Source organism: Eublepharis macularius, chromosome 6, assembly GCF_028583425.1.
Source record: "Eublepharis macularius isolate TG4126 chromosome 6, MPM_Emac_v1.0, whole genome shotgun sequence".
In the NCBI taxonomy this organism is placed as follows: Eukaryota; Metazoa; Chordata; class Lepidosauria; order Squamata; family Eublepharidae; genus Eublepharis; species Eublepharis macularius.
Window position 1 is genome coordinate 34,699,777 of NC_072795.1, and position 16,919 is coordinate 34,716,695.

The 16,919-nt window shown below is 39.7% G+C and overlaps 1 protein-coding gene across 8 annotated transcripts in view; it reads right to left on the reverse strand.

Annotated features, from left to right (window-relative positions):
- Positions 1-16,919, reverse strand: part of MBNL1 (muscleblind like splicing regulator 1) — a 192,976-nt gene that overhangs the window by 143,468 nt on the left and 32,589 nt on the right. For 6 of the 8 annotated variants that reach the window (XM_054983416.1, XM_054983414.1, XM_054983403.1 and 3 more), the window contains exon 2: positions 13,418-14,394. The exons of 1 other annotated variant lie outside the window; for it this stretch is intronic. In XM_054983416.1, the coding sequence (XP_054839391.1) occupies positions 13,418-13,591 (174 nt within the window). In that variant the 5' untranslated portion in view covers positions 13,592-14,394. Of the gene's footprint in view, positions 1-13,417; positions 14,395-14,534; positions 14,929-16,919 lie in introns of those variants that run through there. One more of the 8 variants, XM_054983404.1, reaches the window with a different exon arrangement.

Below are 16,919 nucleotides of genomic sequence, written 5' to 3' on the forward strand. Positions count from 1 at the left end.
GAAATCTATGTGACTTTCATCTATCTCAATAATTACTTTTGCCATATTTTATTATAAATTTCATCTAAAGGAAACTTTAGATTTATTTTTTAAAAGCAAATCTGTGCTCCACATTTGGCATTTGCCCACTCTTTTGACTAATTGATTTGGCTTAAGTGTTTTGTCTTTGAGATTCAGCGCAAATTAAAAATAGATCTATTTCTGTAGGGTCAAGTTACAGGTATCAGCCTTGCTCCTTGGCACTGGCAGGTTGTGAGTTCCCATTTCAGCACAAATGAGCATTGCCACTGTTGAGTAAGATAGCGAAGTTTTAACTCCTTACATACACAGGAAAACCAAAGATATGGGGTTCACAGGACAAAGCTTACTCAGCCAAACTTCTTGCCATTAATGGGCATTTTGCCCAAAGTATTAATAACCAAAACTCTTGCTGACCTCAGTTTAAAAAAAAATGTCAGACTAAAGATAATTTTGTACTAAGTGAACTCAGAATAAGATTCTTAGAGGGACAATATAGCCACTGTATATCACTAGTGAAGTTGGTTTGCTATTAAATATTTCTCATGAACAAAAATATTGGAGATCAGCATTTGCTTACTTGCAAGACCTGTGTCTCAGAGCTAAACTACATATTCATGAGTTTAAAGAGTTTTAGGTTCAAAATGGCTTTTAAAGAAGACCCAAAATGGGCTTGAAACACCAATACTGGGGCAGAAATGGCTTTTGCCTCCATCCCTCAAGCCTTATTCCTGTGTTAAAACAGTGCTGGGGAGAGCTATTTCACTTTTGCTGCTGCACATGTGCAAAAATGAGACAGTAACTCCCCTCACCCCTTGGGCTGATTCAGTGTGGGAAAATGGCTTGGGGTGAAGGCAGGAGCCTTTCCTCACGCAGCAGTGGTATTTTGAGCCCAACTGGGCTCTCCTTTATTTGTTTTGCTGTGTGGCTGCGGGGAACCTGAGTTGGGTCCGAGAATCCCAGATTCCAGCTCTTTAAAAATATAAGCATGTAGTTTGACCCTGACAAACAAAATTCAAAACTACAAGGATACACACTTGTCCTACAGCAGAGGCTTGCCATGGCAGAGGGGTAAGGGAGAAAAGATAAAGAGGTAAATATTAGAAGAAGAGCCAATTTTTCCCTTTGGGAGGTTTTTCATTTCCTGTCCTTTCACCTTACAAAGCCAGCTAGCTCTTCCATGCAACAATGATAAAGGTTGCCTCTTGGGTTCCAAATACATAATTAAATAGGTTTAACTATCGTAATTCATTTTTTAAAAAAATATTTATTCCCAGAAACTACATTTTTATTTATCTGGGTTTTTTAAGAATTTTTTTAAAATGGTATTTTTAGTTCTCTGAATGTTGCCACCCACACATAGCCTACAGGATAACAAGTCCAAATCAATTATTAAACTAAAATGGAACACCAACTGTGCACTCTGAAACCCACATAAATTGCAGTATTTGAGCTTAAATTGGTTTTTATCCAATATTGCAAATCACACCCAGTCCTTAAAATCATAGATCCAGAGGAGTTAGCCGTGTTAGTCTGTAGTAGCAAAATAGTAAAGCGTCCAGTAGCACCTTTAATAGTTGGTTAGTCTTAAACGTGCTACTGGACTCTTTACTAGTCCCCAAAATGTAATACCCTTTATGTAAAAGGTTCTGGGTTGCAGCCAAGGGGATCAGTTCATCATAAATTGCAATGGAATGGTCCCATTTTTTAAAAAAATCACACAACTTCATTCTCAACTAGATATTACTGGGACTGTGTGGCTTCTGCAAACAAGCGTCTTTTCCTTTTACAAACTTGTTAAGATATGGTACAAGAAACAAGTAACTATATCATCACATTCAATACTTCATGTCCCTCTGAAAGAGTCATCCAATGCACTGAAGGGGACAAGGGGCATGATCAAACAATAATTATTTATTAGATACTAACAGGAGCATGCACAAGGACTATGTAGGTCAGTGGCAGCAATGCATTCTCCTATAAAACCTAGTTAGATTCATGGAGCATATTGAAATTTATATTGACATTATGTCTCAGGTATACATGACACTCAGTGACACTGAACTTATTTATAAACAAGTCCTACTGAAATCAGTGGAACATACTTATTTGGAAAGAATTGGGCTGTTAATCAGATTTTCCCTTTTTATTTGTTCAGCTAAGAACAATACAATAATTCATGGTAACTGGATTTTAAGTGAAAATAGATAAATTATTAAACACCATCTAAAACCAATCTTACATAAATGTTTATTATTATTATTATTTAACCATTGCTGTATTCACTATTAATTAAAAATTTCATTTCCCCATAATAAAAAAATATGATTAGCAAAAATGTCTGCAGTTTATTCTCCTCCTGACTTCAAGCAGCTCTGTTTTAAGTGACATAACAACATGTAATCGGGACACTTCCTTTAACTTATTGTCAAAAAGAGTCCAGTAGCACCTTTAAGACTAACCAATTTTATTTTAGCATAAGCTTTCGAGAATCAAGTTCTCTTCGTCAGATGCCTGATTCAGGCATCTGACGAAGAGAACTTGATTCTCGAAAGCTTATGCTAAAATAAAATTGGTTAGTCTTAAAGGTGCTACTGGACTCTTTTTGATTTTGCTACCACAGACTAACACGGCTAACTTCTCTGCATCTTTAACTTATTGTGAGTGGCATAAATGCTAAAGGGAAAAGAGGGAAGAAGTGGGTAATAGGCATGGATTTTTTTAAAGTTTTCAAAATGCTTTTATGCATAATGTACAGAAAAATTTGTTAAGATACAGACTCAAACCACTGCCCATTTATTTGTCTTCACAAGAGTAGAGAAGAGCTGGGAGTGCTAGAACAGTCTAACATTTAACACAGAAATTAAGAATCAAGGTGAGGTTCTTCAGAAGCCAACTTTCTGTGATACCAGTTGTTGTATAGGGAAGCAGGAATCTCTCCCCTGCCACCATGATACTATTCATTCCATTAGTACCATCCTTCCGCACCCTTTTGGAAATCCAGAGAAGTAGAGATGCAGTGCTATCACAAGATATATCCAGGAACTGGAAGCAAATAAAATGTCTATGAAAATGCTAAAAGGTGCCAATGTAGCTTTTATCTAACTGCAAACATACTTTATGCATCTGTTGAAGTCAGCTCTGGCTCAAGAAACCTCTGCCATAATACATTTGCTGGTCTTTTAAGGTGCCACAAAAGAAAAAAACTTTGGCAGCAGCAGACTAACACCGCAATTCATCTGGAATGAAGACACACTGAATTCCATTTATCTATCTATCTATCTATCTATCTATCTATCTATCTATCTATCTATCTATCTATCTATCTATCTATCTATCTATCTATCTATCTACTTATTTATGTTCGATTTATATTCCGCCCTCCCCACAGCAGCAGGCGCAGGGCAGATTACAACTAGAGGTGGGCATGAATAGAAAAAAACGAACATGTTTGTTGTTGGTTGCCATCCATGAATAGGGACTCACGAACAACCACGAACATGGCCCTGTTCGTGAACATGATCGTGGTTGGCTGTTCATGGGGGCCAGCAGGCTCTCTTCCAGCCATCATCCAAGTCAAGATCCCTACTGCACCACTCCCAGAAACCTGACCTGACCAGGCACCAGGAAAAGTACCAATAATAAATAATAGCTTGGCCCCAGAGCCTGGCAGCAGCCCTGGAACTTGAAGGGGTAGATCCCTACCCCTCCACAAAGAAAATTCAAGCTCCAACGCACTCTATCAAAATGCCAACAGCAACTCTCTCCCTCTCCACTGTCTGAAAACTAAGCCAGAGCTGGGAGACCCCCTCCCCCCTGCTCTTTCCTCCGTTGTAACAAATTTGGAGCTCCACACTTGAAAGGAAGACCTGCCTATCAAGTTAAGTTGGGCTTAGACTGGGGTTTCCAGGGCAACAGCAGGAGTTCAGACAGAGTTCAGACGATCCCTGCCTAAGTTGCCAAGGGAATTGATTGCAGGTGCCAGACTGTCTGGCTTGACGAACAGCAACAAACAAGGCTTGCAACGACCACCTGTTCATTTAGAATGGGGCCTCACGAACAGCTTGTTCACGGACAACAGATAGGGCTGTTCGTGGCTTTTTTTTGTTCGTATTGCTGTTCGTGCCCATCTCTAATTACAACCAACATACAATTTAAAATTACATTAAACAGTTAATACCAGTTTAAAAACCATATAACATTCAAAATTACATATTTAAAATACATATACATATACATAGCAGCACAATAATCCAACCGACCACCCTTTGACCATCTCCAGAGCATCCTAGCTGGGAATATTTAAGAGACGGGGGTATTACTAGTAGGGATGGCATGTTCAATACTCAACTGGCCAGGGGGTTCCGCCTACCATCGGCCGTACGCCTGGCAGAACAGCTCCATCTTGCAGGCCCGGCAGAAAGATAACAAATCTTGCTGGGCCCTGGTTTCATTGGACAGTGTTTTCCACCAGGCTGGGGCCAAGACCGAAAAGGCTCTGTCCCTGGTCGATGCCAGGCAGCCCTCCCTGGGGCCAGGGACCTTTAAAAATGTTTATCACTAGAACGAAGAGTCCTCTGGGGTTCATATGGGGAGAGGCAGTCCCGCAGATATGCCAGTCCCAGTCCACATAGGGCTTTATAGGTTAATACCAAAACCATGAACCTGATTCAGTACTCCACCAGTAACCAGTGCAGCTGATGCAATACTGGCATTATATGTGCACGTATTGGCATTCCGGTGATGACATGTGCTGCCGCATTCTGCACCAGTTGTAACCGCCGGATCAGGTTCATGGGAAGCCCTGCGTAGAGTGCGTTACAGTAGTCTAACCTAAAGGTAACCTTTGCCTAGACCACTGTAGTTAAGTCGTGGGACGAAAGATAAGGGGCAAGCTGCCTGGTTTGTCGAAGATGGAAAAAAGAGGACCTGGCAACCGCAGTGACCTGAGCCTCCATTTTCAAAGAGACATCCAGGATCACCCCCAGGCTCCTAACTCTCGGAGCTGGTGTAAGCACCGCCCCATCGAGTGTAGGAAGCCGGGGCCCTAAATCCACGTTTCCACGACTCAAGTACAGGATCTCCATCTTCGCAGGATTTAGTTTCAGCTGACTCTGAAACTTTGCTTTTGATTACACATTTAGATGGTTATCAGTCCTTTTGTGATTAATCCTACTACCTTCAACAGTATCTGTGCACAGGTAGGCTGGTTCTGAACAGTCTGCCTACCAGGAAACAATATGAAATACATATATCTCAGAATCCTATAAGTGATTGTACATCTGTACGTAAGAACAGAAGGGAATTTTCTGCAAACTAACAAGGGCAGATCTTTGTTTCAGTGAATGTGGCTGAAAACGCCTGAACTGAAGTAAAATGTGATTTTAACGAGATATTTAATTCAGACTGCAGCCTCAAAGAAGAAAATCACATATGAGCAATTTGTTTCTTCTGTCAATTCAGACATAACACAAAATCACAGTTTATTTTAATTATAAATAATTTTCAAAACTAGGATTGGGCCACTGATGAGCATTTAAATCTTGGATTTCTCAACAATTGCTGGTTTCAATGCCTTGTTCTTTCCCATCCAACAGAAATCCAACTTATATCCTGGCCTGTTTTACGGCAACAGTAACACAAGGAAATAAGACAGGACTTGACCGGAATGTCTGCATTCATGCAAAATCTTAACACAGCAGTTAATAAGCTAACATGACCTGGAATCCTAGTAAAGTCCTATAGCCTAACTAATCAATGGAAAGGCCAATTCAGACAATTAAATTAAACAAAGTTAGTTTAATTAAACCATGATTCTTCTGACTCAAGCCACCTAGTTTGTCACATTGCTAAAATGCTTGGGTTAGATCCAACCAGCTTTTATGCTGGTAAAAAAGAAGGTTGTTTTACCACCACAAAGTTATGCTAAGCATCATGAGTCCTGCACAAACAAAAGCCATGTGGGACAGGGGCTGTAAGAAAGAGGGGAGATTGAGCAAAAAAGCTGGCTAGATTCAACCTCATGGCATTAATCAAATTTTGGATTGCATAGAATTACTGCTTCCAATCTTCCATGTATCTTTTATTCCATGTAATTTTTTTCAATACCTGAAGGTAACTCTGATCAAACATTTAGATCTCTTCTAAAGAGATCTAAAACAATACAACCATAAACAAGTAAATTATAAGACATTACATACAGTGCAATCCTAAGCAAAGTTACACCCTTCTAAATCTATTGTAGTCAATGGGTGCAGAAGGTTGTGTAACTCTTCTTAGGATTGCACTGTAAATATCTCAAAACACTACCTTGAAAATTCTATTCCTTTTTTGATTTTCATTTGTGGGGGAAAAAAACACAGATGTTTAGTAGGGATGAGTGGTTTCTCTCAATTGTAAACTAGGTTCCATTTTAGTTGTCTTCCAACCAGAAAGGAGAATTTCAGGAAGCCCCCAAAAGGTTGTGAAAAAAATATAATTATAAATGTAATTAATGAATTATACTGAAAGAAAAATATTTACTTTTTGTTGCCTCTCTTTAAAAGTTCCACAGAAGAATAGCACTTCTGTGCAACACATTAAACACTCCCCCCCCAAAAAAACCCTCCTTTAAAACTAACTCGAGTGCCAAACATGCAAACATGTTATTATATTTTTGAAAGAGAAAGCATTAATTTTATAGACGATTCTCTTTTTTGATTTTTAGGTGGACAAAAAACACAATTCTGCAATATAAAGCTCAACTCCCCTGAAATTCCTGAAAGACTAGAATTTTTGCGCCAACAAAATAATTTGTATTTTTACTTCATTTTGGCACATAGCAGGGACAGCTTTGAAGAGACAAAAAAGGATAATAATATGTAATCTAATATGTCTTATATATTCTTTAATTTTCAATATTTTACCTTGTAATAAACTGTATTTATCTCAGCCAGATGGCAACTATAGTATATTCAGGCAAGGGCACCTGGGAGCAGGGCCAAATTTTGAAACAGCACAGCTGAGGGTTCTGCCATTTCATAGGGTCCCCTCAGAATATATTTGCTCTGCCCGCACAATAACCTAAAAATAGGAAACACACATTGGGCCATTTCTGTCTCTAATTCAAACGCTATCTTGTCCAATAGCTACAAACATTCAGCCATACCAAGTTTACTTTTCAACAGGCTGGAAAGCTTGCTAAATGTTTATGTGTTGGGAGTAGCATGCATACTTCACTTGCTACTAAAGCCATCATATCACAGGCAAAAATGTTCAAAACTTTTTCCAGTGTGAAAAGGTAGCCTTTGGGGTTAATTTATTGCTTTCATCATCATTTTATATATATTGTCAAGGTAGTTAAATGTTTGACCGCTATTTACAGATTAATAGTTTCACAGCTGTTCTTTCGACAGAAATATTAACGGTCAATATATCTTACGTAAATATAATCTTCACTTGTCTTTATATTTCCCTTCAAAGAACATATAACTAACTTTTACAGAAAATTCCTCATTTTTGCTTACATTTAATTTTAAAGATTTTAAGTCAATATTTTTTAACATTAAGTGAGAAATACTCACTGGCCTCAAAACATAACCTCATATTTCCCTTAATTGCCTGAAAGTCTGTATAATGTAACATGTAATTTTAAAAAGGAAACCTTACACATATTAAAATGTCTATCTGCTCATTATAAAACCAATTATAAAATGGGATTGGGAGAGACAGGAATGATTTATTTTGCTGTTCAAGGGAGCACAGAATTTCAGTAACAAACCCGACATAAATAGCCGTTCAAAAAGCCTCTTGGACAGTTGGAGGAATGGATCCATTTAAAAATACTTCAGGAAAAGTTGAAACTTTGGCATCAGTGATTTCCCTTTGCTTGCATATATAAATGATCTCATTGCATACACTGCATTTCAGTATATTTAAGTAGAAAATGAGAAGCTGATCAACTTTCCTGAGCAGCAGTAAGGGCACAGAAGAAAGCCCTTTCTGACGAAGTCAGCCCTTTCTGACGAAGTCTCTCAGAACTGCCACACACCACCAAAATGTATATGAAAACTATTTAAGCTAATAGTCCATTTAGCTCAATGCAGTTTACTTTGATTAGCAGCAGTTCTCTAAGGCAACAAGAAGAGTTCTGTCCCAGGGATTCTCTATGCAAAGCATGTACTGTACCATTAATTTCTGGACCATCTAAATTTTGCATAGGATTCAGGATTCAGAGGGGGGGAAACTGTCATAGCAACAGCATGACATTATTTACAGTCCAAACCTGAGAATCACACTGCTCTAGGATTCAGTGAAAACCCTATGGTAAAACCATAGCATTTCTGATGAATTCTAGAGTGATGTGACCCCATCTCTCCCCTCTAGTCTCCCACTTGGTGGAAGCCACTGGCTGGCAACCCTATATAACACACAAAAGAAAGTATATTAATCAGTGAATCATATAACATCGCTAGTATTCTATTCAGTAAATAATGACTCATACAGATTTACATTTGCTACAAATTATTGGTAGGTTCACTCACTTTAGGATGGTGGTAGAGAAGGGGAAAGATAATGTAGCATTGGGCTATTGCTCCTTTATGCTCTGTGAACCCAAAATTTTCTTCATCTCATTGTTTGGAATCAGTAATTGATCAGATGTTTAGTAACACAAGAACTACCCATTCTGACAACCTTTAGGATATTAGGATCTTGTTGCTGAAAAAACAAACTACATTGGATCCAATGACTCCTGCTATGAAAAGTCTCTGATCGCCACGCAAGCATCTTTCCCCTAGTGAAGGCTCCTTCTGCCAAAGGAAGATTCTTTACCTGCCAGAAGAGAATCACATCTAACCAATCAGACTCATGTATGTTACAGTGAAGTCATGTACACTCAAGATACAGCGTACACATGATTTTTTTTGCATGCACATTAATTCTTACATTATAGGCAATGCACATAAAGTTCAATGCATGATTTTTTTCTACTTCTAAGTTTTTAACCAAGGCTATTTATTCAAGTACTACTCTCCAGTTTTGTTTTTTTAACTGAATACATATTAGCTTTTTCTTACAAGCCAATGTACACCCGTACATGCAGAATGTATGTACATTTACTATAATAATAATAATAAAAATAACATCAACAACATTTGATTTATATATCCCCCTTCAGGACAACTTAATGTCCACTCACAGCAATTTACAAAGTGTGTTGTTATTATCCTCACAACAATCACTCTGTGAGGTGGGTTGGGGCTGAGAGAGCTCTGGAAGAGCTGTGACTGACCCAAGGTCACTTAGCTGGCTTCAAGTGGAAGAGTGGGGAATCAAACCCAGTTCTCCAGTTCTGAGTCCTGCTGTTCTTAACAACTGCACCAAACTTTTGTATGCAGGGCTAGTATGTTCACAATTCAGAATTCCAACAACCTCTGTTACCTATACATGTTGACTTCACAATCAACCACATTTTTCTGCCATATACATTACTAAACTTTTAAAATTATTATTATTCATGCTAAGTAATGAAGCTTAATCCAGTGTGTAGTGCTAGCTGCATATGACTGGACACAGGAAGTAAGATGACACATTCTACTGTTTCAGGCAATGATCATGAGTTTAGAATTGTGCCATGTGAATTGGCACAATTCTTCCTGTGATAACTTACACATTAAACATTTGATTACTCCAAAATGTCCTGTAGCCTGACTGATAACATACTTAAAGTGATGGGAACATTCTGTTCTTCCTCATGTTAACTTTTAAAGAGTCTATATTTAATGGATATGCCTATACCATTTTCTGCAGGCTCCCCATTTTTTTCTTCACAACCTGATATATTTTTGACATTTTCTCTGTTAAGAAAAAAGCCAGAGGTAGCATATTCATGATCCTCTGGATAAGGAAATGAAAGAAAGTCCCAAATTCCCAAACAGTAATTGTTCTCCAATGGTGTCTATAGACACCACATGTTATTTCAGATGTTTTGACTAAGGTTAATCAATAATGTCTATGTGGCAACAGGAAAACACAAGATGCTTTAGTCATACCACATGGTTAAGTATCCTTGGCCATTCTACAGTCACCATTTGCTTCCTATAGATTTCTAATTCCACCAAACTAAGTGCTCCAGAGATGACAATTGTAACAGCTACTGAACTCAGTTCTCTTGTAAATGTAATGCTATTGTTAGCTATCTACCAGCAAAACTTGCATAATGTCAGAGGAAGGCACTCACAGACCATGATCAGCTGCTATGGGTATCTGGTGCTCCAAACCACTTATCTTATTTATGTATGTATTTATGTTATTTTCAGTGTGTCTTTCTCGAGAGACACAAGGCAGCTTACGCAAAGTAAATCTGTGCTTGCAGAAGCTGCCCAGCAATATTTGGTGCATTTTATTTTCCAACACTTCACTGTTTACGGTAGAAGATAACTCCCAGTACCATCCTAAACATCCTTCAATGACTTCAATGGACTTAGGCTGCTTAGGATGGCACTGCAAGTAATTTCACAAAAGTTACCAAACTACAGAAAGCTTACTAGCCTGACTGAACATATACACACATTTTGACAATTTGAGGCCTTAAATAACAAAAAGAACCAACATTTCAAGCTGCCATGCTTGATCACCCAGACATGATTCCTACTTGCTGCAGGGGAACAGGCTGTTTACAAGCCCGAATTCAGTGTTTAAGAGAGCCACTTGAGATAACACATGGGTCAGCATGGACCAACACTTCTCCCAAGATGAAAGTAAGTCAAGTCCATAAATATACAGATGATCTACCCTTCACAAAAAGCTCACTACAGCATTGGATAATACAACTAAAACAGAAAGAGAGTTAACTGGACTGATGATATAAGCCAACCTTACTAATTAGCCAATGCTCCATCTAGCTGTAATCAATAAAGTTGTGGCCATTCCAATCAAAGGATGGTGTCTGTGTATTATTGTGGGAACTCAGACTGACATAGCACATAGATGACAAGAGAGGCTCGCAGACTCACCGGCTGGCTGGACTGGTACCGAGGGAAGGATGCAGTGGAGGCGTGGTCAGCCCAGAAGAGGAGGAGCATCCATCCCTACCCCTGTCCAGCCGCAGGGTCAGCACCATTCTTGCAGGATTCCTGGCAGGAGCAACATGTTCCCCACCCACCCTCCGCTCTCAGGACAGCATGGGGGAGGGTTGTCACAATTTTATGGGTTAGGCGGGTTTGAGGCATTGGGCCAGATCCTAAAAGGGTGAGTGGGCACTTGGGCAGCTCACCCCGATGGATTGGGAGGCGGCAGAAGAATGCTTGACATGGTGCACCAGCACGGGGCTGGAGTGTTATGCATGGGACAGTGAGTGGGTCTTCCGATGCCAATGTCGATCCGTGCCCATATGCCTGGCCAATGATCCATCTAGCTGTAATCAATAAAGTTGTGGCCATTCCAACCAAAGGACGGTGTCTGTGTGTTATTGCCGGAACTCAGACTGACGTAGCACATAGGTGACAATGATTATTAGCTCATCTTCTAGCACATGCCCACTTAAGTGCTTTGTGGGGTGTGGACAGTGTAAAAGAGAAAACAAAACCATCTCTCTTAAGAGGCACTATTGTAGGAGGACTCATATTTTTTTAAAGTTTGGGTTTAAAAACAACTTTAATTTGTTGTGCTATTTTTAAAAAACTATTACACTTATTACATTCTTTAGCAACTGTTAATACATAATACTGGACAACTCAAGAGATATTCTGTATTGCTGTTATTGTATTGTTTTCAATGGTACTTGAGTGGATCACAAATCCCAAGAAAGTAAGAGGAAGCATTGCTTGGTAAAGAACATCCCAAGCCTTGAAAAGGGGAGAATGTTGTCAAGTATAACACCCATCCTCCATCAACTGCACTGGTTACCAGTTGAGTACCAGGTCCAGTTCAAGGTTTTGGTGTTGACCTATAAAGCCCCCGGACTGGGTCCAGCATACCTTCGGGACCGCCTCTCCTCATATTTTCCCCAGAGGTTGCTTCAATCAGCTAATAAGCAATTGCTGATGGTCCCTGGCCCCAGGGAGGTCTGTCTGGCCTCTACCAGAGCCAGGGCCTTTTCAGTCCTGGCTCCGACCTGGTGGAACTCTCTGGCTGAGGAGACTAGGGCCAGCGGGATTTGTTATCTTTCCGCCGGGCCTGCAAGACGGAGATGTTCCTCCAGGCATTTGGTGGGGGCTAGGTTGTTCTCTTGCCGGCCATACCACTGAAGCCCATCCACCACCCCATGCAGGAGCTCATAAAGTGTGACACAGGTCATTATGTAAGAGCCAAGCCCTGTGCCTAAAATGCTGAATTTTAATATTTATACCCACCATTTTAGAAATTTTATTGCCCATGGAATAATGTTTTAAATGTTTATTTATGATGTTTTTATTGTTTTAAACTGTATGTTATAAATTGTATGTTGTTACACTGCCCTGAGCCTGTCCGACGGGGAGGGCAGTCTAGAAATGTAATAAATAAATAAAGTAGCATAATTAAATGACAGCTTCTTGGCTTAGGCACCTATGACCTTCAAGTACTACAAAATCCACACGTCACCTAAGGAAATCCCAGAAGCAGCAACCACATATAAAAATAACTTAATGACAATAACTTAACATGATGTAGTGAAAAATCTTAAAACAGTATCTCAATTGACACAGAGTATAACAAACACAACCAGCATGACATACCTTGAAGTATGCTATCATGGGCCAAAACAAGAATCAAGAATTTGCTTTTCTCACTCTACAAAAACCAAGAATAGTTGAAGATTCCACCATTTGGCCGCAACAGCAGCATCAGTACATTTTTATTAAAATGACATAAGACATAGATTTAATCCTCAACTTGCAGTTCATCAGAGGGCAGCATCATGTATTAGATATCCCTTCTTTCTATGTTATACCAGAAGTGCAAAAGGAAGATGAACTAAGGACTCTTGCACCCATTTTCTACCACTTTCTCTAACATGTGAGGCCAATCTGACACTGATACAGACTAGAGCCTACTACACCGGATGCATTTGCCTCAGCCTATCAGAGCTCACACCAGGGTCAACTTGTTGATCTTTGAGGTGTCACGTGATTCTTCCTTTTCTGTGCTATCATGGCTACCATCACAGAATTTATTAAATGGTGCTTCTTAACCTTCTAAGCAGAGACAATTTTTAATTCTAAAAAATGAATGCAGGAGATATAATCTATCCCATAAAATATGCCCCAACCTTTCTGAAAATACCCTTCTCTACTCTTGCCTTCAAAAAACAAGCACATGATTTACAAATCCATTAACAGCAGCAAAAAATTATTACCTCTACTGAATAGCTTTATGGTCTACAGCTGTTTCAAGCATTAATTTTCCTTAGCCTTGGAAAAGAATGTTAATATTTACTCACTTTCAATGAATCAAAGCAGGCGATTACTCGTCCATTTTCAACTTGGCAGCTTTTCGATGGATGTGCAAATTTACATTCCGTATCTGGTCTTGAGCAAGTCCCTCTTTGGAACTCTCGACACACTTCCAGTGTTAGCCATTTTGTGTCCCGGATTGGTGTGACACTTACAGCCATGTTTAGATTTTACAGGTAGTTAAAATTGTCAATGAAACGAGTAATGACAAAAAAGAGAGGCCAAACTGATAAGACTGGAAATGATGAAAAATGTCACCTCCAAAATACTTCCCCAAGCCCCAAGCCCAACGTTAAAAGAAGATGTAAAATTGTGTTGTCACAACAGCAAGGAAAGATTTCCCACTAGAAAGTCACAGCATGAAAATGTCAATCAAAAGAGGGTCGGGGGGTTGTACTTAAAGAAATGCTAAGATCACAAATAAAATGAGCATTTAAAAGTGTGGCCTAGAACTAGCCTTGTGCTCTCAGTAACCCATTCTGAGTGCCAAAATGCAAGCAGCAAAACGTGGCAGACCCTTCGACACAGATTTTCCAAGCTGCTCTCAGGAAAAGTTGTCTGAAAGGTAATCTCCACACAGCTGAATTTGAATTTTTTTTTTGGTGTGGTGCAATCGGTATTGATTAGTTTGGCACAGACAGATGCAGCAGTTTAGAGCAACAAATCGAGAAATGATATCTCCTCTCTTTGATTTTTTTTTCTGGCAGAAGATATCTCACTTTTCCAGCAAACTTTTACTTCTATGAGAATAACTAAAGCAGCCTAGGTGCAATGCCTGATGCTTAGAGCATTTCTCTTGGTTATAAGTAGAAATGAGGAGGGGGGGTGGCTGGGCTAGAGGTGGAGGGTTGGATGTGCTGTCGTCGCAGTCTAGCTGGCAGCAAGCAAGGCAAAAAGCAGAGACTGCTCTAGAAGCGGTTCCAAGCAGCAGAGACGTCAGGAAAGGCACTTCTTTAGTACCAACCTGTAGAAAAAACAGATACGTTAAAATTTACCAGGCAGCATTTCACTGATGTCTCACCACATAATTATGTTGCCATGTGCTCCCTCAGTCTACTACCGCACAGATATGATACTGTTTCAGTCTGAAGCAAAAATACTTACAGTGGAGCGTATTGCAGCCAGCCATCGTAGATTTATTAAAAAGGGGTCCGTTTTCCCCTTCTGAAGCAATTCATGATAGGGAGGTAACCACCAATCACAAATAGTATTGCAGCAATATTCTGGGCACAAAGCCAATAATGTGGGCTGTCGTATGAAAGGTCGCGCCTGTCAGACGTTCATTACTATGCTATAAGCAGAGAAAATGTCCATCAGATGCGACTTATTCGACTGCAAGAGGACGACCATGTGGGTTTTGAATTTACCCAACATGCAGTTAGTGGATTAAACCATCTTAGTTTTCAAACAGCTTCCAACTCAAGCACAAGTGCCTGTGGAGTCCAGACGGAGGGAGGGAAAAAGAAATAAAGACAGGCAGAAAGAAAAGAAGCAAGCTTCCCATCTGTGAATCATTTTTAGACTGCTTTCTTCCAGCTTTGCATCGAGCTCAGCAAGCACAGAGCACGCCTACTGTATCTGACAGATGAATATAAAAGGGAAAGGGGTGTTCACAAATGGTACAGTCTTCTGACCTATCCAATTCACTTCCTTCTAAACCATAAGTCCTGCCTCCTTCTCAACAGAAAGCAGCACTTTTTTTAGAACTAGAAAACTATTCCGTTCTGTCAGCACAGACGCTGCCAAGCATACCCTAGGCAGGTTAGGTATGGAGAAAAACACCTTCCCTTACTCCTCCCCAACATAAAGTCTTAAGAAGGGAAGTAGGATTTGTGTGCTGCCAGGGTGCCTAGCAATACACAAGTCAATCTCAGCTCACAACATGATTCTTTCACAGTGACCTGAAAAACAGAGCCTGCAATCAGATTTAAACCACATGATATGCTGTTCTGATCAATGCTTCTGAATCCAAGCGATAGAATCAGATTCTGAAGCCTCAGACACATGCAAGAACTGTTCTCCTGAGCAGCTTATATCTTAAAATGGCTTCTTTATGTGATCAGTTTGCTTTGCATTAAACTAGTCAGGATACTCTTTGCCAGAAAAAAAAAGGATGAAGATGGTAATGATTATTATTCAGAGAAGCAAACAACTGCGGTATTTCTTGGCCCTTGGGAGACAGAAGAGCTATTACAAATTTTATAAACCAAATTAATTTGAGACAGGTTCAGAAGATGGAATTCTTTTATTCTCCTTCAGTTTAACATAGCATAAGCATGACTCCCTGAGTTCACCATTTAGGGTTCTCCCAGTTAGCTCTAAGCACCCTTGTCCCTAAACAGCCCAAACAACAAATTCAGGAAAAACAATATGGTAGGGGGAGGGGGGAAGTACTGCATATCTGATGCGTATTTATTTATGAAATTGCTTCATTAAGAACACCTCAGATTCGCATTAATAAAATCTAATAAAGAAATATTATGAGAAGATGGGCAGATTCCAACACCACCATTTCTGGCATTTTTATTCCAAAATAGTTTGCTAGTGGTAATTAACAAAATAAAAGTAGGTATATCTTTGCATATTTCTTTTTATGTTATGGTTAACTTTGTATCTGTGTATGATACAGCCTCTGGGTTCAATCCTACCATTCCATTCCTCTGGAATCAGCATAACTCTCTGGTAGACATGCCATTTGTGTCAGCAACCTCCTGGTGCCAGAAGAATATGCTGAAGATAGAGGAATTGATTTTTTTTAACTTTATTTATACCCTGCCTTTCTTACCAGTGGGGAGAGTGGCATATATCCTTCTCCTCTGTTTTATCCTCACAACCACGCTGTGAGGTAAGTTAAGCAGAAAGAGTTTGACTGGCCCAAGGTCACCCAACAAGCTTCCATGGCAGAGTGGAGATTCGAACGTGGGTCTCCCAGATCCTAGTCCAACACTCTTACCATGACACAGGTTGGTGGTCTCTTACCACTCCACCCAGCAAAGTTTATAGCCTTCTTCATGCCTGGGGAGGCTTCTGCCAGAGGCAGGCTCCTTAGGTTGGAGTCAGGCTTCAGAATTTGCTGGTGCAACCACAGTGATTCGTTGCAGATTGAACTCCAATGTCTTGGTACATCACAGGAATTTAGCCCACAGAAGCAGGCTCAGTTCCAGATTTATGATCATGGAGCACTCTTAATACTCAGTGGAAGCATCAAGTTGCCTTTTGGAACCACCGTGTTGCTTTCTGGAATCTGTGCTTTTACTAAAGATTCTACAGAACAGCTACAGTGAATCAATTACTCTACATTACTATTTATTTATTTTATGTATACCCCACCTTTCTCACCAAGGTGCAAGGCGGATTTTAAAAGGTAAACAATGTTGTGAATAAGACATTTCTAATGGAATATTTATTTCTTCCTTCTTACCATGTGTGGCAATCCCACTTTGTTCATGGTATCTATTGTCTTGACAATCTTTATCCCATAATATGCTA